Below are 25,046 nucleotides of genomic sequence, written 5' to 3' on the forward strand. Positions count from 1 at the left end.
TGCAATGTCAGTGATACGATGTCATCAGTGATAAGGTGTCAGTGATACGATGTCGTCAGTGATAAGGTGTCAGTGATACGATGTCAGTGATACGATGTTGTCAGTGATAAGGTGTCAGTGATGCAATGTCAGTGATACGATGTCATCAGTGATACGATGTCAGTGATAAGATGTCGTCAGTGATAAGGTGTCAGTGATGCAATGTCAGTGATAAGGTGTCAGTGATACGATGTCGTCAGTGATAAGGTGTCAGTGATAAGATGTCGTCAGTGATAAGGTGTCAGTGATACGATGTCAGTGATAAGATGTCGTCAGTGATAAGGTGTCAGTGATGCAATGTCAGTGATACGATGTCATCAGTGATACGATGTCAGTGATAAGATGTCGTCAGTGATAAGGTGTCAGTGATGCAATGTCAGTGATACGATGTCGTCAGTGATAAGGTGTCAGTGATACGATGTCGTCAGTGATAAGGTGTCAGTGATAAGATGTCGTCAGTGATAAGGTGTCAGTGATACGATGTCAGTGATAAGATGTCGTCAGTGATAAGGTGTCAGTGATGCAATGTCAGTGATACGATGTCAGTGATACGATGTCATCAGTGATACGATGTCATCAGTGATACGATGTCGTCAGTGATAAGGTGTCAGTGATACGATGTTGTCAGTGATAAGGTGTCAGTGATACGATGTCAGTGATACGATGTCGTCAGTGATAAGGTGTCAGTGATACGATGTCATCAGTGATACGATGTCATCAGTGATACGGTGTCGTCAGTGATACGGTGTCAGTGATACGATGTCATCAGTGATACGGTGTCGTCAGTGATACGATGTCATCAGTGATACGGTGTCGTCAGTGATACGATGTCATCAGTGATACGGTGTCGTCAGTGATACGGTGTCGTCAGTGATACGATGTCAGTGATACGGTGTCATCGGTGATACGATGTCGTCAGTGATACGATGTCAGTGATACGGTGTCATCAGTGATACGATGTCGTCAGTGATACGATGTTAGTGATACGGTGTCGTCAGTGATACGATGTCATCAGTGATACGGTGTCATCGGTGATACGATGTCGTCAGTGATACGATGTCAGTGATACGGTGTCGTCAGTGATACGGTGTCGTCAGTGATACGGTGTCATCGGTGATACGATGTCATCAGTGATACGATGTCAGTGATACGATGTCATCAGTGATACGGTGTCATCGGTGATACGATGTCAGTGATACGGTGTCATCGGTGATACGATGTCGTCAGTGATAAGGTGTCAGTGATACGATGTCAGTGATACGATGTTGCGAGTGATAAGATGTCAGTGATAAAATGTCAGTGATTATGATGTCAGTGATAAGATGTTGTCAGTGATTATGTTGTCAGTGATAATACGCCAGTGATAATGTCAGTGGTAATACGTCGTCAGTAGATAAGATGTTGTCAGTGATACGATGTCAGTGATAATATGTTCAGTGATAAGATGTCGTCAGTGATAATGTCAGTGGTAATACGTCGTCAGTAGATAAGATGTCAGTGATAATATGTTCAGTGATAAGATGTCGTCAGTGATACGGTTTCAGTGATACGGTGTCAGTGATAATGCTGTGTGTCTGATAACTCACAGCATCACATATGACCTCCAGGTGAAGAGACTCCAGTTTCTGCGTCATCTCTTTGTGTCGATGACGATACCACCCGTCAAAGTTTGGAGACCTGAAGAATCTTCTGTCAAGAGTCAACAGATGAGATGCTTACAGTGATCCACATGTTTACAGTGATCAAGATGTTTACAGTGATCCACATGTTTACAGTGATCAAGATGTTTACAGTGATACACATGTTTACAGTGATCAAGATGTTTACAGTGATACACATGTTTACAGTGATCAAGATGTTTAATGAGAAATATGTTTACAGTGATCCACATGTTTACAGTGATCAAGATGTTTACAGTGATACACATGTTTACAGTGATCCACATGTTTACAGTGATCTAGATGTTTAGTGATCCAGATGTTTACAGTGATCCACATGTTTACAGTGATCTAGATGTTTAGTGATCCAGATGTTTACAGTGATCCACATGTTTACGGTGATCCAGATTTTTCCAGAACGGGAAAGTTCTTTGGAGAACCAAATAGTCTCGGTTCTTAGTTCAGAACCTTTTTGAAAGAGCATGTCGATTGGCAAAAAAAAGGCAACAGAAATATCGAAATCGGTGCAATTTGATCCCAGTTTGAGCTGCGGTCACGTTGTAGAAACAAGTCGATATTCTCAAAGTTATGACTTTAATCTCAAAGTTATGAAGGGCTTAAAACCTCTTAGCGTTCCTGTAAGATTTGCCTAAATGCCTATACAGGTATACCCAAAGTAAATTGCAAGCTGTACTTGAACTATTTGGAGTAAATGCATGGTCTTGGTCTCTTTTAAAAGGTAACACTCTGAAGCCTTTTTCTCTCAATAGTTAGAATCACTAACAAGTGCTGCTGACATTGAGTTATATAAATTTGAACACACTAAAGTATAAGGTTTTTATTTACGCCTTCCGGGCCCGGTGGGTTTGGCCCATATATGAAAGAAGAGGCAGACCCTGTTCTTCAACGTGGACTCTCGTTGGCTAGTGTAGTCTGTCAAGAGGACATGACGCTCCTATTGGTTCAAGTGGGGTGTCGATCGAAAGGTCAGAGTTCAGCGGACATTTTTATATCACTGTGCTCTCATGAAAACTTGATTTGGGAGTGGAAATACAGAAATATTGTGTGATACCTGGCAGCTGATATGAAATGATGCAATACCAGTTGGTGGATATTCATGGATGTAATCACGTGTTTTGGACTAAATCTTTTACGGGATTGGATCGTCTGAACCTTTACGACGTAACAACACCGTTGTTGTTGGAATGTTATCGATGTATGGATCATATGAGGCGTCATCGGTGAGTTGCCTAGATTCTGATATGGTTTGTTTGTTGTTGTCTGACATGAACGTTGACTGTAGCTGCTGTGGTGGTCCCATCTTGAAATGGTTGAAAGAATTAGAATCCCAAGAAGCGTAGCGTGCTAAAGCACTGGCAGCTAACGTAACTATAAATAGTGATCGTGTAAAGTCGTACAGTTGAAGGTACCGCGGGCGGGCCGTGTCCGACAAAGAGGTTAAAGACGGAAGATGAAGAACACCGTAAAAAGTGGAGCCAACTATAAAACCAAGAGGACTTTATCCTGCAGACGCCTGAGTGACTCACCTGTACAGTCCCATCCAATCACCTTTGAGCACCGAGGTCAGCTGAGGCCCGGTGTGATCCAGAGTGGACATGAACTCGTCCTGACTGAAGGGTCGGATCTGAGGAGGAGTCTGAACACACAAACACATGAACCAGCTGACGACATGGCGTGAGGTCATCCCCAATGATCCACTTCCTGTTTACCTTCCACGCCGTCACCGATCTCTGCAGCGGCATCAGGCTCGCCATGTAGCGCTCCTGCCGACCAGACACAATGACGTCAGTATGTTTGTTTGATTGCACGTTAACATGATCTACAACTTATGATATTAATTAGAATGAGACAACGTCTGAATCCCAGCTAACGATCAATAGCGTGAAACAGAGCAGCCGGTCTCTGATTGGCTGTTCCCTCACCAACGGGATGATGAAGCTCTGCGTGAGCTCCAACAGGTGTCGCCTCAAGATGGCGCTCTGCACCTCCGACGGCCGCTTCCTCTGGATCCCCTGAAGACATTTCAATGTTTCAACATCATCGTCTTCAGATCAAGAAACAGACAGTAAGGGTGTTGTTTCCACCTTCAGCAGTCGCTTCAGGAGCAGCTTGTCTTTGTGGAGGAACGTCTTGAACGCCGTGTAGATGCCTGCAGACAGGAAGTAACTTCAGTCTGATCAGGTAACAGACTCAGGTGTGACCAGGTAGGAGACTCAGGTGTTAACAGGTAACAGACTCAGTATTAACAGGTAACAGACTCAGGTGTTAACAGGTAACAGACTCAGGTGTTAACAGGTAACAGACTCAGTGTTAACAGGTAACAGACTCAGGTGTTAACAGGTAACAGACTCAGGTGTTAACAGGTAACAGACTCAGTGTTAACAGGTAACAGACTCAGGGTTAACAGGTAACAGACTCAGGTGTGACCAGGTAACAGACTCAGTGTTAACAGGTAACAGACTCAGTGTTAACAGGTAACAGACTCAGGTGTGACCAGGTAACAGACTCAGGTGTGACCAGGTAACAGACTCAGTGTTAACAGGTAACAGACTCAGGTGTTAACAGGTAACAGACTCAGTGTTAACAGGTAACAGACTCAGTGTTAACAGGTAACAGACTCAGGTGTTAACAGGTAACAGACTCAGGTGTTAACAGGTAACAGACTCAGTGTTAACAGGTAACAGACTCAGGGTTAACAGGTAACAGACTCAGGTGTGACCAGGTAACAGACTCAGTGTTAACAGGTAACAGACTCAGTGTTAACAGGTAACAGACTCAGTGTTAACAGGTAACAGACTCAGGTGTGACCAGGTAACAGACTCAGGTGTGACCAGGTAACAGACTCAGTGTTAACAGGTAACAGACTCAGGTGTTAACAGGTAAAAGACTCAGTGTTAACAGGTAACAGACTCAGTGTTAACAGGTAACAGACTCAGGTGTGACCAGGTAACAGACTCAGGTGTTAACAGGTAACAGACTCAGGTGTTAACAGGTAACAGACTCAGGTGTTAACAGGTAACAGACTCAGTGCTAACAGGTAACAGACTCAGTGCTAACAGGTAACAGACTCAGGTGTTAACAGGTAACAGACTCAGGTGTTAACAGGTAACAGACTCAGTGTTAACAGGTAACAGACTCAGGTGTTAACAGGTAACAGACTCAGTGTTAACAGGTAACAGACTCAGGTGTTAACAGGTAACAGACTCAGGTGTTAACAGGTAACAGACTCAGTGTTAACAGGTAACAGACTCAGTGTTAACAGGTAACAGACTCAGGTGTTAACAGGTAACAGACTCAGGTGTTAACAGGTAACAGACTCAGGTGTTACCTGGTTTAGTGTCCAGGGACTTCAGTCTGGACGGTTTCTTCACCTTCACCTGTTTCGGTAAATCACCTGAAACATACGCACGCACGCACGCACACACACACACACACACACACACACACACACACACACACACACACACACACACACACACACACACACACACACACACACGATGACCCCCTCTACCTCTGAAGATATAATGATGATAGTAACAACAATAAACTAAATAAGATTATTTTATGGAGAAAATACACTAATTGGTGTTTTGATTGAATGTGGATTTAAGAGGAGGGTTAGAAGAAGAAGAAGAAGAAGAAGAAGAAGAAGAAGAAGAAGAACTTCTCTTACCCGCCATTTTGATTTCTCCCAGTCGGACGACGTGAGGCCAGTTCTGAAAAGTTTTAATGAAGAATGGATTGGTGACTCCCAGAACCACGTTAGGCCTGAACAGGTGAGAGAGAGACAGGTGAGAGAGAGAGAGACAGACAGGTGAAACAGACAGGTCTCACAGACTCTGGGTTCTGGTGGTGTACTAGGACAGACAGACAGACGGGCTGAAGACAGACGGGCTGAAGACAGACAGACAGGTGAAACACAGACAAACAGACAGACAGACAGACAGACAGACAGACAGGGGAAACACAGACAAACAGACAGACCGGTGAAACACAGACAAACAGACAGACAGGGGAAACACAGACAAACAAACAGACAGGGGAAACACAGACAAACAGACGAAACACAGACAAACAGACAGACAGGGGAAACACAGACAAACAAACAGACAGGGGAAACACAGACAAACAGGGGAAACACAGACAAACAGACAGACAGGGGAAACACAGACAGGTCTCACGGGCTCTGGTGGTGTACTAGGACAGACAGACAGGTGAAACACAGACAAACAGACAGACAGGGGAAACACAGACAAGTCTCACGGGCTCTGGGTTCTGGTGGTGTACTCCCTGAACTCGCTGTCGTGGACGGTGAAGTACGGACGGAAGTCGCAGCAGAACTTCAGCGGACTGATGGAGCTGAGAGAGGACACAGCGTTACCACGACGACAACAACACAAACACTGCCCTCCGATTGCCTACCAGGAGCTTTGTTCCTATTGGCTGTTCGGTCACCTGACAAGGGCCAGCACGGTTTCCGAGGAGACGGTGGGAGACGGCGCCATGACGACCACCGGTTCCCCGAGCAACATGAGCTCCCAGAACATCTGCAGGTGGATCAGGACCGACTGGAAACACCTGAGAGGTCAAAGGTCACCTGGTCATCAATATCAGAGAATAAGGAGGCCAAAGGTCACCTGATCATCACTATCAGAGAATAAGGAGGCCAAAGGTCACCTGATCATCACTATCAGAGAATAAGGAGGCCAAAGGTCACCGTATCTCTGTTTCTATCATGAATATGAAACTCACCTGAAGAGGTCCAGCTCGTGGAGGGTTGGCAGCACCGTGGGAGCCGGCAGCAGGTTCTGAGGTTATGTTATAACAGATGTTATGTTACAATAACAATCAGACGTTATGTTATAACAAAAATCAGACGTTATGTTGTATTATAACACCCAGACGTTATAACAACCAGACGTTATGTTACAATAACAATCAGACGTTATGTTATAACAACAATCAGACGTTATGTTGTATCATAACAACCAGACGTTATGTTATAACAACAACCAGACGTTATGTTATAACAACAAACAGACGTTATGTTGTATTATAACAACCAGACGTTATGTTATAACAACAATCAGACGTTATGTTGTATTACAACAACCAGACGTTATGTTATAACAACAACCAGACGTTATGTTATAACAACAACCAGACGTTATGTTGTATTATAACAACCAGACGTTATGTTATAACAACAATCAGACGTTATGTTGTATTACAACAACCAGACGTTATGTTATAACAACAACCAGATGCTATGTTATAACAACAATCAGACGTTATGTTGTATTATAACAACCAGACGTTATGTCATAATAACAACCAGATGTTATGTTACAATAACAATCAGACGTTGTGTTATAACAATCAGATGTTATGTTATAACAACAAACAGACGTTGTGTTATAACAACAACCAGACGTGTTATAAGAACAACCAGACGTTATGTTATAACAACAATCAGACGTTATGTTACAACAACCAGATGTTATGTTATAATAACAACCAGACGTTATGTTATAACAACCAGACGTTATGTTATAATAACAACCAGACGTTATGTTATAATAACAACCAGACGTTATGTTATAACAACCAGACGTTATGACTCATCACAGCGTTATAATAAAAGCTCCGTTCTCTTCCTGACCTCTCGAGCAGTTTTCCGGGCTGGACTTCCTCCTGCTTTGTCTGTTTTGGATGGAATCCGAACCTGAAAGATTTAATAACAACAGGAAAAACATATTTCTTTTGCAATTAAGTTCAAATAAAAATGAAACCATTGAAGGATAGAAAGCAGGTTTATGAATGTTGAATTCACTTTTTATGTTGCTCAACATATATGTATATACATATACGTATATATATATACATATACGTATATATATATATATATATACATATATATATATATATATACATATATATATATACATATATACGTATATATATATATATATACATATATATATATACATATATACGTATATATATATACGTATATATATATATATACATATATATGTATATATGTATATATATATATATATATACATATATATGTATATATGTATATATATATATATATATATATATATACACACACATACATATATATATACATACATATATATATATACATATATACATATATATATATATATATATATATATATATATATATTATAGAAGAAAGAAAAAATATATATACTGTATATATATATATATAATATACACTATTATATAATTAAATGACAGAATGCTATAAAAGTATATGTCATACACAATACAACAACAAAGAAGAGTATGAAGCTCTGTGATCTGTGGCTGTCTGTTAGTGAAATGCACCCTGGGAGTCGTAGGTTTTATGACCCAAACTAACACACCTTTTCTACTGGTGATTTCACCTCACCTATATGACCCCCCCCCTCCTCCCCTCCGCGGTGAGACCACGCCCCCTAACATGATGGACCACGCCCCCGTCCTCACCTGTAAGACCATGCCCATCACAGGCAGGTTGAGGGTCAGTCCAGGTGTAGGTGAAGGCCATTGGTCGATCCCGTTACACACTGAGGACGAGAGCAAGACGAGACGCCAGGTGACATTTCAGCAGGAATGACGTCATGATGACGATTGTTCTGATTGGCCCATGGTTATGACATCATCACCTGCTTCCAGACACGGCTCCAGTTTCTCAAAGAACTCAGGAGCGACGATCTGCAGCAGCGAGTGGAACAGGTGAGTGTAAGGTAACTTGGATACCAGCACCAGAGACTGAAACACAGACATCATATGGTTAACCAGGTGTGACCAGGTGTGACCATGTGTGACCATGTGTAAATGAACAGGTGTGGACCATGTGTGACCGTGTGTAAATGAACAGGTGTGGACCATGTGTGACCGTGTGGACCAGGTGCGAATAAACAGGTGTGGAATAGGTGTGGACCAGGTGAGAACCAGGTGTGGACAGGTGTGGACCAGGTGCGAATGAACAGGTGTGGACCATGTGTGGACAGGTGTGGACCATGTGTGACCGTGTGGACCAGGTGCGAATGAACAGGTGTGGAATAGGTGTGGCCCAGGTGTGGACCAGGTCTGGACCATGTGTGGACAGGTGTGGACCAGGTGTGACCAGGGAACTGACCTTCTGGAAGTACCCTCTCTTCACAGAAACATCCTTCACTTGTCTGAAATAGACGTAACCAAAGAAATGGGACGCTTCAGTCTGTGGAAACAAAGAGACACAAACTGTAACTGTTTACAAAGGTCTCTTTATTAATGTTTACAAAGTGAGTATTTAGAAGTGTTGGTTTATACATATTTATAAATATTTGGTTCCTGATCAATAAGCGTCCCATGAGCTGATCGATATCAATCAGATCATTATTGATCTGATCGTAATCGAGCTGATCAATAATGATCAGCTCGATAACGGGCTGATCAATAACCATGATCAATACCTGCAGGGTGGGCGGGGCCTCTCGGTTGTAAACGTCTTCTCTGAACCTCGACGCTCTTCGGCCGACCGACTGACGGAAGCGGAAGCTGAACTGAGTGTCCCCAATGCATCCTGGGAAGTCAAGTGAGAAATGTGACCTCAGGGTCCCCAATGCATCTTGGGAAATAAAGTGTTCAGTGCAAGGTGAATTACCTGAGTATGAGTCGGGGAAGGACAGGTAGCAGATGCTGCTCTTCTACAATCACAAACCAGCATGATCAATAAATACAACATATAATATAAACCAGTATGATCAATAAATACAACATATAATATAAACCAGTATGATCAATAAATACAACATATAATACACATATATATATGGGGTTAGTTCAGTTCCAGTACCAGTGCCGCCCAAAGGGCCCATCTTATGTACCAGTGCCGCCCAAAGGGCCCATCTTATGTACCAGTGCAGCCCAAAGGGCCATCTTATGTACCAGTGCAGCCCAAAGGGCCATCTTATGTACCAGTGCAGCCCAAAGGGCCATCTTATGTACCAGTGCAGCCCAAAGGCCCATCTTATGTACCAGTGCAGCCCAAACGCCCATCTTATGTACCAGTGCAGCCCAAAGGGCCATCTTATGTACCAGTGCAGCCCAAAGGGCCATCTTATGTACCAGTGCAGCCCAAAGGCCCATCTTATGTACCAGTGCAGCCCAAAGGCCCATCTTATGTACCAGTGCAGCCCAAAGGGCCATCTTATGTACCAGTGCAGCCCAAAGGCCCATCTTATGTACCAGTGCAGCCCAAAGGGCCATCTTATGTACCAGTGCAGCCCAAACGCCCATCTTATGTACCAGTGCAGCCCAAAGGGCCATCTTATGTACCAGTGCAGCCCAAAGGGCCATCTTATGTACCAGTGCAGCCCAAAGGGCCATCTTATGTACCAGTGCAGCCCAAAGGCCCATCTTATGTACCAGTGCAGCCCAAAGGGCCCATCTTATGTACCAGTGCAGCCCAAACGCCCATCTTATGTACCAGTGCAGCCCAAAGGGCCATCTTATGTACCAGTGCAGCCCAAAGGGCCATCTTATGTACCAGTGCAGCCCAAAGGGCCATCTTATGTACCAGTGCAGCCCAAACGCCCATCTTATGTACCAGTGCCGCCCAAAGGGCCATCTTATGTACCAGTGCAGCCCAAAGGGCCATCTTATGTACCAGTGCAGCCCAAAGGGCCATCTTATGTACCAGTGCAGCCCAAAGGGCCATCTTATGTACCAGTGCCGCCCAAAGGCCCATCTTATGTACCAGTGCAGCCCAAAGGCCCATCTTATGTACCAGTGCAGCCCAAAGGCCCATCTTATGTACCAGTGCAGCCCAAAGGGCCATCTTATGTACCAGTGCCGCCCAAAGGGCCATCTTATGTACCAGTGCAGCCCAAACGCCCATCTTATGTACCAGTGCCGCCCAAAGGGCCATCTTATGTACCAGTGCAGCCCAAAGGGCCATCTTATGTACCAGTGCAGCCCAAAGGGCCATCTTATGTACCAGTGCAGCCCAAACGCCCATCTTATGTACCAGTGCCGCCCAAAGGGCCATCTTATGTACCAGTGCAGCCCAAAGGGCCATCTTATGTACCAGTGCAGCCCAAAGGGCCATCTTATGTACCAGTGCAGCCCAAAGGGCCATCTTATGTACCAGTGCAGCCCAAAGGGCCATCTTATGTACCAGTGCAGCCCAAAGGGCCATCTTATGTACCAGTGCCGCCCAAAGGGCCATCTTATGTACCAGTGCAGCCCAAAGGGCCATCTTATGTACCAGTGCAGCCCAAAGGGCCATCTTATGTACCAGTGCAGCCCAAACGCCCATCTTATGTACCAGTGCCGCCCAAAGGGCCATCTTATGTACCAGTGCAGCCCAAAGGGCCATCTTATGTACCAGTGCCGCCCAAAGGGCCATCTTATGTACCAGTGCAGCCCAAAGGGCCATCTTATGTACCAGTGCAGCCCAAAGGGCCATCTTATGTACCAGTGCAGCCCAAAGGGCCATCTTATGTACCAGTGCCGCCCAAAGGGCCATCTTATGTACCAGTGCAGCCCAAAGGGCCATCTTATGTACCAGTGCAGCCCAAAGGGCCATCTTAAGATGTGTGGATGTGTTGTGAAATGTTCTGAACACATCCATATCAGTCAGTATTTTGGAAAGCGGATGTTGTGTCACGTGGCTGTTCCCATTAGAATATGTTTCATGTCAGTGTCTGCAGCTGATTGGACCACGCTGACCCGAGTGTCTGCTGAGTGGACTGTTATACTGCACTGGAGTTCATCACCCGCTTTGGGCCGACTCAGAGAAGACCGGACCCGGCCTCCCACCGCCTGCTTCGGGTCTCTGTGGTCAGATGACCCTGTGGGCTGCACCGGCACATGAAGATGGATTACAATGCATTTGTGAATCCAAAGCACGGCAGGAGTCTCATAAAAGCCAAACGTAAATGTGAAGCTTTTCACAAACAAATGCAGTGCGATCCACAAATAAATCCACAAAGACAGACAGATCAACACACAAATACAAACAGATGCAGAAAGATATTTGTGATTTTTTATTTATATAAATCATTGGAATGTAGTTGTAAACCCTTCTGTGTGCATTTGTCATTAATGAGACTGAACAAACCCCATATATATATATATATATATGTATGTATGTATGTATGTATGTATGTGTATATATATATATATATATATATATATATATATATATGTATATATATATATACGTATATATATATATATATATATATATATATATATATATATATATATATATATATATATACATATATATATATATATATATATATATATATATATACGTATATATATACACACACACACACATACACACACATGTAATAAACCCATTTAAATAATTAAAACATAAATAAATGTAATAAAAACAATCACCTCCTTCTCTGTGAGCTTCACATCCTGAGGAAACACCAGCTGGAAACCAGAAACACATTATGATCAATATTATTATTATTATTATTATTATTATCAATATCATTATTACTATTATTGTTATGATCAATATTATTATGATCAATAACATTATTATTACTATTATTATTATGATCAATAATATTATTATGATCAATAACATTATTATTACTATTATTATGAACAATATTATTATTATGATCAATAACATTATTACTATTATTATTGTGGTCAATATTATTATGATCAATAATATTATTATTATGATCAATAATATTATTATGATCAAAATTATTAATATGATGATCAATATTATTATTATTTAGATTACATCATTTCAATATGAGGAATCATTTTTAACAAGGGCTCATCTCAAATGGTGGTTTACTGGTTTACTGGTTTAAGTCATCACATGGTTTACTGGTTTACTGGTTTAAGTCATCACATGGTTTACTGGTTTAGGTCATCACATGGGTTACTGGTTTAAGTCATCACATGGGTTACTGGTTTACTGGTTTAAGTCATCACATGGGTTACTGGTTTAGGTCATCACATGGGTTACTGGTTTAGGTCATCACATGGTTTACTGGTTTACTGGTTTAAGTCATCACATGGTTTACTGGTTTAGGTCATCACATGGTTTACTGGTTTAGGTCATCACATGGGTTACTGGTTTAGGTCATCACATGGGTTACTGGTTTACTGGTTTAAGTCATCACATGGGTTACTGGTTTACTGGTTTAGGTCATCACATGGGTTACTGGTTTACTGGTTTAGGTCATCACATGGGTTACTGGTTTAGGTCATCACATGGGTTACTGGTTTAGGTCATCACATAGGTTACTGGTTTAGGTCATCACATGGGTTACTGGTTTAGGTCATCACATGGTTTACTGGTTTAGGTCATCACATGGGTTACTGGTTTACTGGTTTAGGTCATCACATGGGTTACTGGTTTAGGTCATCACATGGGTTACTGGTTTAGGTCATCACATGGGTTACTGGTTTACTGGTTTAGGTCATCACATGGGTTACTGGTTTACTGGTTTAGGTCATCACATGGGTTACTGGTTTAGGTTATCACATGGGTTACTGGTTTACTGGTTTAGGTCATCACATGGTTTACTGGTTTAAGTCATCACATGGGTTACTGGTTTACTGGTTTAGGTCATCACATGGGTTACTGGTTTACTGGTTTAGGTCATCACATGGGTTACTGGTTTAGGTCATCACATGGGTTACTGGGTTACTGGTTTAGATCATCACATGGTTTACTGGTTTAGGTCATCACATGGGTTACTGGTTTACTGGTTTAGGTCATCACATGGGTTACTGGTTTAGGTCATCACATGGGTTACTGGTTTAAGTCATCACATGGGTTACTGGTTTACTGGTTTAGGTCATCACATGGGTTACTGGTTTACTGGTTTAGGTCATCACATGGGTTACTGGTTTAGGTCATCACATGGGTTACTGGTTTAGGTCATCACATGGTTTACTGGGTTACTGGTTTAGGTAATCACGTGGTGTACTGGGTTACTGGTTTAGCTCATCACATGGGATACTGGTTTAGGTCATCACATGGTTTACTGGGTTACTGGTTTAGGTCATCACATGGGTTACTGGTTTAGGTCATCACATGGTTTACTGGGTTACTGGTTAGGTCATCACATAGGTTACTGGTTTAGGTCATCACATGGGTTACTGGTTTAGGTCATCACATGGGTTACTGGGTTACTGGTTTAGGTCATCATGTGGTTTACTGGATTACTGGTTTAGGTCATCACATGGTTTACTGGTTTAGGTCATCACATGGGTTACTGGTTTAGGTCATCACATGGTTTACTGGTTTAGGTCATCACATGGTTTACTGGTTTAGGTCATCACGTGGTTTACTGGGTTACTGGTTTAGGTCATCACGTGGTTTACTGGGTTACTGGTTTAGGTCATCACATGGGTTACTGGTTTAGGTCATCACATGGTTTACTGGTTTAGGTCATCACATGGGTTACTGGTTTAGGTCATCACATGGTTTACTGGTTTAGGTCATCACATGGGTTACTGGTTTAGGTCATCACATGGTTTACTGGTTTAGGTCATCACATGGTTTACTGGTTTAGGTTATCACGTGGTTTACTGGGTTACTGGTTTAGGCCATCACATGGGTTACTGGTTTAAGTCATCACGTGGGTTACTGGTTTAGGTCATCACATGGTTCTTGTGAGGTTCCCACATGTTTGGTGGATGAGGAGCCTAAGTCCTCCAGCAGCTGCTGGACTGGTTCCCACGTCACTGGTTGTTTGTGAAGCTGCTTTAGCCGAGCAGCACCACCACCACCACAACAACAACAAACAGTGGCTGAGTGAATGGAGTCTGGTGCACCTGCGCAGACATGACGTCATCTGCTCTGCTCAACCAGCTGCAGAGAAACGTGCTACCGATGCTAAGCTAACCTGTGAGCAACGTGCTACCGATGCTAAGCTAACCTGTGAGCAACGTGCTACCGATGCTAAGCTAACCCCCTCACCTCCAAGGCTTGTCCGAGCTCCAGGTCGAAAGTCACGACGCACACGCACTCTAGCCACGAGGAGAAGCGCGCCCACGCGCAGCGCGCGGCCCCGCAGTCCGCCTCCTCCCGGCGCAGAGACCCGGAGCCGTGAAGCGGGTCCATCAGGTCCAGCGGGTCCTTCAGGTCCATCGGGTCCTTCAGGTCCAGCCGGTCCATCGGGCCCAGCGGGTCCTTCAGGTCCAGCAGGCCCGGAACCAACCTGCGCTCATCCTCCAGTCCTCCATCCCGAGACACCCGGGGTCGCTAGCGCCCTCTGGTGGAGGCCAGGGGCCACTGCACCATATATATATATATTTAATATACGAATAATATATATTAATACAATATATATATATATATATATATATATATATATATATATATATATATATATATATATTGTATTAATATAATATATAGTAATACAATATTATATATATATATATATATATATATATATATATATATATATATATATATATATATATTGTATTACTATATATTATATTATTCGTATCTTAAATAAACATCATGAAAGTGTTTTGTTCCTTCATTGAAATGTTTGGACATAATTTTCCTTTTTAAAGATGAGAAGATGAAACATAATTATTTAATCTGGATAATTTTACCTGACATGGAAATGTCAAAGAGTAATTTTATTAGTTTGGTTCTTCTGTATAAATTACTTGTAAAGATTAGATTTAAACTAGTTCCAACACGTCATGTGACAGGAAGTCCTGCTCACTAACACTAGTTACTAATCTCTGTTCTCTAACAACATATGTTACTGTATGAAACAACAACAACATATGTTACTGTATGAAACAACAATATATTTTACTGTATGAAACAACAACAACAACAACATATGTTACTGTATGAAACAACAACATATGTTACTGTATGAAACAACAACAACAACATATGTTACTGTATGAAACAACAACAACATATGTTACTGTATGAAACAACAACATATTTTACTGTATGAAACAACAACAACATATGTTACTGTATGAAACAACAACATATGTTACTGTATGAAACAACAACAACATATGTTACTGTATGAAACAACAACATATGTTACTGTATGAAACAACAACATATGTTACTGTATGAAACAACAACAACAACATATGTTACTGTATGAAACAACAACAACAACATATGTTACTGTATGAAACAACAACAACATATGTTACTGTATGAAACAACAACAACAACATATGTTACTGTATGAAACAACAACATATGTTACTGTATGAAACAACAACAACAACATATGTTACTGTATGAAACAACAACATATGTTACTGTATGAAACAACAACAACAACATATGTTACTGTATGAAACAATAACATATGTTACTGTATGAAACAACAACAACAACATATGTTACTGTATGAAACAACAACAACAACATATGTTACTGTATGAAACAACAACATATGTTACTGTATGAAACAACAACAACAACATATGTTACTGTATGAAACAACAACAACATATGTTACTGTATGAAACAACAACAACATATGTTACTGTATGAAACAACAACATATGTTACTGTATGAAACAACAACAACAACAACATATGTTACTGTATGAAACAACAACATATGTTACTGTATGAAACAACAACAACAACATATGTTACTGTATGAAACAACAACAACATATGTTACTGTATGAAACAACAACAACAACATATGTTACTGTATGAAACAACAACAACATATGTTACTGTATGAAACAACAACAACAACATATGTTACTGTATGAAACAACAACATATGTTACTGTATGAAACAACAACAACAACATATGTTACTGTATGAAACAACAACAACATATGTTACTGTATGAAACAACAACAACAACATATGTTACTGTATGAAACAACAACAACAACAACAACATATGTTACTGTATGAAACAACAACAACATATGTTACTGTATGAAACAACAACAACAACATATGCTACTGTATGAAACAACAACAACATATGTTACTGTATGAAACAACAACAACAACATATGTTACTGTATGAAACAACAACAACATATGTTACTGTATGAAACAACAACAACATATGTTACTGTATGAAACAACAACAACAACATATGTTACTGTATGAAACAACAACAACATATGTTACTGTATGAAACAACAACAACAACATATGTTACTGTATGAAACAACAACAACATATGTTACTGTATGAAACAACAACAACAACATATGTTACTGTATGAAACAACAACAACATATGTTACTGTATGAAACAACAACAACATATGTTACTGTATGAAACAACAACATATGTTACTGTATGAAACAACAACAACATATGTTACTGTATGAAACAACAACAACATATGTTACTGTATGAAACAACAACAACATATGTTACTGTATGAAACAACAACATATGTTACTGTATGAAACAACAACAACAACATATGTTACTGTATGAAACAACAACATATGTTACTGTATGAAACAACAACAACAACATATGTTACTGTATGAAACAACAACATATGTTACTGTATGAAACAACAACAACAACATATGTTACTGTATGAAACAACAACAACAACATATGTTACTGTATGAAACAACAACAACAACATATGTTACTGTATGAAACAACAACATATGTTACTGTATGAAACAACAACATATGTTACTGTATGAAACAACAACAACAACATATGTTACTGTATGAAACAACAACAACATATGTTACTGTATGAAACAACAACATATGTTACTGTATGAAACAACAACATATGTTACTGTATGAAACAACAACAACATATGTTACTGTATGAAACAACAACAACAACATATGTTACTGTATGAAACAACAACAACAACAACAACATATGTTACTGTATGAAACAACAACATATGTTACTGTATGAAACAACAACAACAACAACATATGTTACTGTATGAAACAACAACAACAACAACATATGTTACTGTATGAAACAACAACAACATATGTTACTGTATGAAACAACAACAACAACATATGTTACTGTATGAAACAACAACAACAACATATGTTACTGTATGAAACAACAACAACATATGTTACTGTATGAAACAACAACATATGTTACTGTATGAAACAACAACAACAACATATGTTACTGTATGAAACAACAACAACAACATATGTTACTGTATGAAACAACAACAACAACATATGTTACTGTATGAAACAACAACATATGTTACTGTATGAAACAACAACAACAACATATGTTACTGTATGAAACAACAACAACAACATATGTTACTGTATGAAACAACAACATATGTTACTGTATGAAACAACAACAACAACAACATATGTTGCTGTATGAAACAACCACAACATATGTTACTGTATGAAACAACAACAACAACAACATATGTTACTGTATGAAACAACAACAACATATGTTACTGTATGAAACAACAATATATGTTACTGTATGAAACAACAACAACATATGTTACTGTATGAAACAACAATATATGTTACTGTATGAAACAACAACAACATATGTTACTGTATGAAACAACAACAACAACATATGTTACTGTATGAAACAACAACAACATATGTTACTGTATGAAACAACAACATATGTTACTGTATGAAACAACAACATATGTTACTGTATGAAACAACAACAACATATGTTACTGTATGAAACAACAACAACAACATATGTTACTGTATGAAACAACAACAACAACAACAACAACATATGTTACTGTATGAAACAACAACATATGTTACTGTATGAAACAACAACAACAACAACATATGTTACTGTATGAAACAACAACAACAACAACATATGTTACTGTATGAAACAACAACAACATATGTTACTGTATGAAACAACAACAACAACATATGTTACTGTATGAAACAACAACAACAACATATGTTACTGTATGAAACAACAACAACATATGTTACTGTATGAAACAACAACATATGTTACTGTATGAAACAACAACAACAACATATGTTACTGTATGAAACAACAACAACAACATATGTTACTGTATGAAACAACAACAACAACATATGTTACTGTATGAAACAACAACATATGTTACTGTATGAAACAACAACAACAACATATGTTACTGTATGAAACAACAACAACAACATATGTTACTGTATGAAACAACAACATATGTTACTGTATGAAACAACAACAACAACATATGTTGCTGTATGAAACAACCACAACATATGTTACTGTATGAAACAACAACAACAACAACATATGTTACTGTATGAAACAACAACAACATATGTTACTGTATGAAACAACAATATATGTTACTGTATGAAACAACAACAACATATGTTACTGTATGAAACAACAATATATGTTACTGTATGAAACAACAACAACATATGTTACTGTATGAAACAACAATATATGTTACTGTATGAAACAACAATATATGTTACTGTATGAAACAACAACAACAACATATGTTACTGTATGAAACAACAACAACAACATATGTTACTGTATGAAACAACAACAACATATGTTACTGTATGAAACAACAACAACATATGTTACTGTATGAAACAACAACAATAAATGATGTTACTGTATGAAACAACAACAATAAATTATGTTACTGTATGAAACAACAACATATGTTACTGTATGAAACAACAACAACAACAACATATGTTGCTGTATGAAACAACAACAACAACATATGTTACTGTATGAAACAACAACAACAACATATGTTACTGTATGAAACAACAACAACAACATATGTTACTGTATGAAACAACAACAACAACAACATATGTTACTGTATGAAACAACAACAACAACAACATATGTTACTGTATGAAACAACAACATATGTTACTGTATGAAACAACAACAACAACATATGTTACTGTATGAAACAACAACAACAACATATGTTACTGTATGAAACAACAACAACAACATATGTTACTGTATGAAACAACAACATATGTTACTGTATGAAACAACAACAACAACATATGTTACTGTATGAAACAACAACAACATATGTTACTGTATGAAACAACAATATATTTTACTGTATGAAACAACAACAACAACAACATATGTTGCTGTATGAAACAACAACAACATATGTTACTGTATGAAACAACAACAATAAATTATGTTACTGTATGAAACAACAACATATGTTACTGTATGAAACAACAACATATGTTACTGTATGAAACAACAACAACAACATATGTTGCTTTATGAAACAACAACAACATATGTTACTGTATGAAACAACAACAACAACATATGTTACTGTATGAAACAACAACATATGTTACTGTATGAAACAACAACAACAACATATGTTACTGTATGAAACAACAACATATGTTACTGTATGAAACAACAACAACATATGTTACTGTATGAAACAACAACAACATATGTTACTGTATGAAACAACAACAACAACATATGTTACTGTATGAAACAACAACAACAACATATGTTACTGTATGAAACAACAACATATGTTACTGTATGAAACAACAACATATGTTACTGTATGAAACAACAACATATGTTACTGTATGAAACAACAACAACATATGTTACTGTATGAAACAACAACAACAACAACAACATATGTTACTGTATAAAACAACAACAATAACATATGTTACTGTATGAAACAACAACAACAACATATGTTACTGTATGAAACAACAACAACAACAACAACATATGTTACTGTATGAAACAACAACAACAACAACAACATATGTTACTGTATAAAACAACAACAATAACATATGTTACTGTATAAAACAACAACAATAACATATGTTACTGTATGAAACAACAACAATAACATATGTTACTGTATGAAACAACAACATATGTTACTGTATGAAACAACAACATATGTTACTGTATGAAACAACAACAACAACAACAACATATGTTACTGTATGAAACAACAACAACATATGTTACTGTATGAAACAACAACAACAACAACAACAACATATGTTACTGTATGAAACAATAACATATGTTACTGTATGAAACAACAACATATGTTACTGTATGAAACAACAACAACATATGTTACTGTATGAAACAACAACAACATATGTTACTGTATGAAACAACAACATATGTTTCTGTATGAAACAACAACAACATATGTTACTGTATGAAACAACAACAACAACATATGTTACTGTATGAAACAACAACAACATATGTTACTGTATGAAACAACAACAACAACAACATATGTTACTGTATGAAACAACAACAACATATGTTACTGTATGAAACAACAACATATGTTTCTGTATGAAACAACAACAACAACAACAACAACAACATATGTTACTGTATGAAACAACAACATATGTTACTGTATTAAACAACAACAACAACATATGTTACTGTATGAAACAACAACAACATGTTACTGTATGAAACAACAACATATGTTACTGTATGAAACAACAACAACATATGTTACTGTATGAAACAACAACATATGTTACTGTATTAAACAACAACAACAACATATGTTACTGTATGAAACAACAACAACATATGTTACTGTATGAAACAACAACAACAACATATGTTACTGTATTAAACAACAACAACAACATATGTTACTGTATGAAACAAGAACATATGTTACTGTATGAAACAACAACAACAACAACATATGTTACTGTATGAAACAACAACAACATATGTTACTGTATGAAACAACAACAACAACAACATATGTTACTGTATGAAACAACAACATATGTTACTGTATTAAACAACAACAACAACATATGTTACTGTATGAAACAACAACAACATATGTTACTGTATGAAACAACAACATATGTTACTGTATGAAACAACAACAACAACATATGTTACTGTATGAAACAACAACATATGTTACTGTATTAAACAACAACAACAACATATGTTACTGTATGAAACAACAACAACATATGTTACTGTATGAAACAACAACATATGTTTCTGTATGAAACAACAACAACAACATATGTTACTGTATGAAACAACAACAACATATGTTACTGTATGAAACAACAACATATGTTTCTGTATGAAACAACAACAACAACAACAACAACAACATATGTTACTATATGAAACAACAACATATGTTACTGTATTAAACAACAACAACAACATATGTTACTGTATGAAACAACAACAACATATGTCACTGTATGAAACAACAACATATGTTACTGTATGAAACAACAACAACAACAACAACATATGTTACTGTATGAAACAACAACAACATATGTTACTGTATGAAACAACAACAACAACATATGTTACTGTATGAAACAACAACAACATATGTTTCTGTATGAAACAACAACAACAAATGTTACTGTATGAAACAACAACATATGTTACTGTATGAAACAACAACAACAACATATGTTACTGTATGAAACAACAACAACATATGTTACTGTATGAAACAACAACATATGTTACTGTATGAAACAACAACAACAACAACATGTTACTGTATGAAACAACAACAACAACAACAACAACAACATATGTTACTGTATGAAACAACAACAACATATGTTACTGTATGAAACAACAACATATGTTACTGTATGAAACAACAACAACAACATATGTTACTGTATGAAACAACAACATCTGTTTCTGTATGAAACAACAATAACATATGTTACTGTATGAAACAACAACATATGTTACTGTATGAAACAACAATAACATATGTTACTGTATGAAACAACAACATATGTTACTGTATGAAACAACAACAACATATGTTACTGTATGAAACAACAACAACAACAACATATGTTACTGTATGAAACAACAACATATGTTACTGTATGAAACAACAACAACAACATATGTTACTGTATGAAACAACAACAACATATGTTACTGTATGAAACAACAACAACAACAACAACAACAACATACGTTACTGTATGAAACAACAACAACAACATATGTTACTGTATGAAACAACAACATATGTTACTGCATGAAACAACAACAACATATGTTACTGTATGAAACAACAACAACATACTCCAGACTCTGGAAGAAGCAGCTTCATTATGTTACTGTGTGTGGATACATCCCATAATAACAAACTCCTTTATGTGACTGTGTGTGGATACATCCCATAATAACAAACTCCTTCATGTTGCTGTGTGTGTACGTGGATACATCCCATCATAAGGCCAGAGATCAGTTGGTTCCCATGACGCTCCATGACAAAGTGAAGGAGTCAATATTGAGACGACCTTCATCGCTCAGCAGCGACCTTCAGCTGATGCTGATGATGATGATGATGATGATGATGAGCGGCTTCATGCTGACCTCAGGTCTGCTGACGAAGAACAACCTGCACTGCTTTCTGTCACCATAAATATATGTATTTGAATATACATATATATGTATATTTATATACATATATGTATATTTATATATATATATATATATATATATATATATATATATATATATATATATATATATATATATATGTGTATATAGATATATATTTATATCCATAATTATTCATTTGTGTCTTGTCTGTGCGAGGCGGAGGAGATATATTCTATGTATTGTATACATATATACTAGTATTTATATATACTTCAGTCCGCCTAGCAGTCTGGCATTGGGGTGGATGAGCCGTCATCTTCCTGCTGCAGAGATCCTCTCTCACCTGGAAAAGTCTGAAGCTCTGTGAGAGTCTTGTTCTCAGACTTCTCCAGTTCATTTCAATTTTATATAGCCCAACATCACAAATACAAGTTATCCTGGGAGGGCTTTACAGTCTGTAACATAACATCCTGTCCCGGGACCTCACATCGGATCAGGAAAAACTTCCCCAATAAAGATAGTAAAAACCCTTTCACAGGGAAAACAGGAAGAACCTTCAGGAGAGCAACAGAGGAGGATCCCTCTCCCCGGATGTTGGATTCCCTGTCTGCTCGTAAGTCCCCACCCCCGGTTTCCGCCCACTGCCACGCCCCTCTCCTTCATCCCAGCTGTTGTGCATTGCCTTGATCACCGGCAGTTGATTTAGGGACCACTGCATACCTGGCTCATTTGTCGGGTTGTTCCAGTTCCAGTCTGGTTTGCTGCTTCAAGAGCATTGACTACAGGAGCGGTTGAGTTGCCCTCCCGACTCTGGAGCAGTATCCGGCCGGCGTGCTTCAGAAACATTGTTCACAAGAGCGGTAGAGTTGCCCTCCCGACTCTGGAGCAGGGGAGGTGGATCCCCTTTTGTTCGCTGGACATTACCGGTGGTATTTGTTTGTGTCTATTCGTTGTGTTTTGTTTTTGTTGCAATAAAGTCCGCCCTAGGAACTTGAACTGCTGCGTCTGTGCATTTGGGTCCTCAACACCACACACCGCTTAACAGAACAACCCGACCAATGATGACGGACCCAGCCGCTGCAGCAGCATCGCTTTCTGCAGATCAGCTACAGGGAGCGGTTGCCTCGCAGGGCGGTTTCCTCGGCCAACACCAGCAGGTGTTGCAGGACTTACTGAACTCCCAGCGTACCATCGGATCCCAGATGGAGGAGATCGGAGGCATGTTGCACAACCTCTCGTTGCGCCGCCCCGCCGCCGCGGAGCCGGTCCCGGAGGACGAGGAGTCCGCCTGCACCCGTGAGTCCTTTGTTCCCTCTCCTGTGCCTCATGGTGGAGCGTCTGGGGAGTACCGAGGGTTCATGCTCCAGTGTCGGTTTGTTTTCACCCAGCAGCCCCGCACGTACGCCTCGGACAATGCGAAGGTGGCATATACGGTGGGTTTGTTACGTGGTAAGGCGCTGGTCTGGGCTGAGGCATGGCTCCACAGACGCCCTGCTCGGGTCTCCTACGAGCGCTTCAAAGAGGCTTTCGAGAGCGTATTCGACCACCCGGTGTACACCCGGGACGTTGTACAGCGCCTGCTCAGTCTCCGCCAGGGGTCCACCAGCGCAGCAGAATACTCCGTGGATTTCCAGATTCTGGCGGCGGAGTCGGGTTGGGGGAATGAGGCGCTGAAGGGGATATACCGCTGCAGTCTGTCGGAGCTTCTGAGAGATGAACTGGCCGTCCGGGACGAACCGGATTCCTTAGAGGAGCTCATTGCTCTCACAGTCAGGATGGACAGCCGTATTCGGGAACGCCGTCGGGAGAGGAACTACCGGTCTTCCAATCCGGTGCGCCAGTTTTCTTCCGCTCCCGGC

At 39.1% G+C, this 25,046-nt stretch overlaps 1 protein-coding gene across 1 annotated transcript in view; it reads right to left on the minus strand.

Moving 5' to 3' along the window:
- The window catches only part of dennd6b (DENN/MADD domain containing 6B), a gene marked incomplete at its 5' end in the record, with an annotated part of 22,421 nt that extends 7,580 nt beyond the window's left edge, over positions 1 to 14,841 (minus strand). Inside the window, 18 exons of the mRNA XM_079236182.1 lie at positions 1,626 to 1,728; positions 3,245 to 3,354; positions 3,428 to 3,481; positions 3,641 to 3,730; positions 3,803 to 3,867; positions 5,047 to 5,112; positions 5,395 to 5,489; positions 5,985 to 6,080; positions 6,177 to 6,299; positions 6,474 to 6,529; positions 7,384 to 7,446; positions 8,223 to 8,302; positions 8,402 to 8,507; positions 8,878 to 8,958; positions 9,194 to 9,303; positions 9,385 to 9,427; positions 12,135 to 12,173; positions 14,698 to 14,841. Of these exons, the coding sequence (XP_079092308.1) occupies positions 1,626 to 1,728; positions 3,245 to 3,354; positions 3,428 to 3,481; positions 3,641 to 3,730; positions 3,803 to 3,867; positions 5,047 to 5,112; positions 5,395 to 5,489; positions 5,985 to 6,080; positions 6,177 to 6,299; positions 6,474 to 6,529; positions 7,384 to 7,446; positions 8,223 to 8,302; positions 8,402 to 8,507; positions 8,878 to 8,958; positions 9,194 to 9,303; positions 9,385 to 9,427; positions 12,135 to 12,173; positions 14,698 to 14,841 (1,524 nt within the window). The remainder of the gene's footprint in view (positions 1 to 1,625; positions 1,729 to 3,244; positions 3,355 to 3,427; positions 3,482 to 3,640; positions 3,731 to 3,802; positions 3,868 to 5,046; positions 5,113 to 5,394; positions 5,490 to 5,984; positions 6,081 to 6,176; positions 6,300 to 6,473; positions 6,530 to 7,383; positions 7,447 to 8,222; positions 8,303 to 8,401; positions 8,508 to 8,877; positions 8,959 to 9,193; positions 9,304 to 9,384; positions 9,428 to 12,134; positions 12,174 to 14,697) is intronic.
- Positions 14,842 to 25,046: the final 10,205 nt, after the last annotated feature.

The sequence above is a fragment of the Taurulus bubalis genome, assembly GCF_910589615.1.
Source record: "Taurulus bubalis genome assembly, chromosome: 20".
In the NCBI taxonomy this organism is placed as follows: Eukaryota; Metazoa; Chordata; class Actinopteri; order Perciformes; family Cottidae; genus Taurulus; species Taurulus bubalis.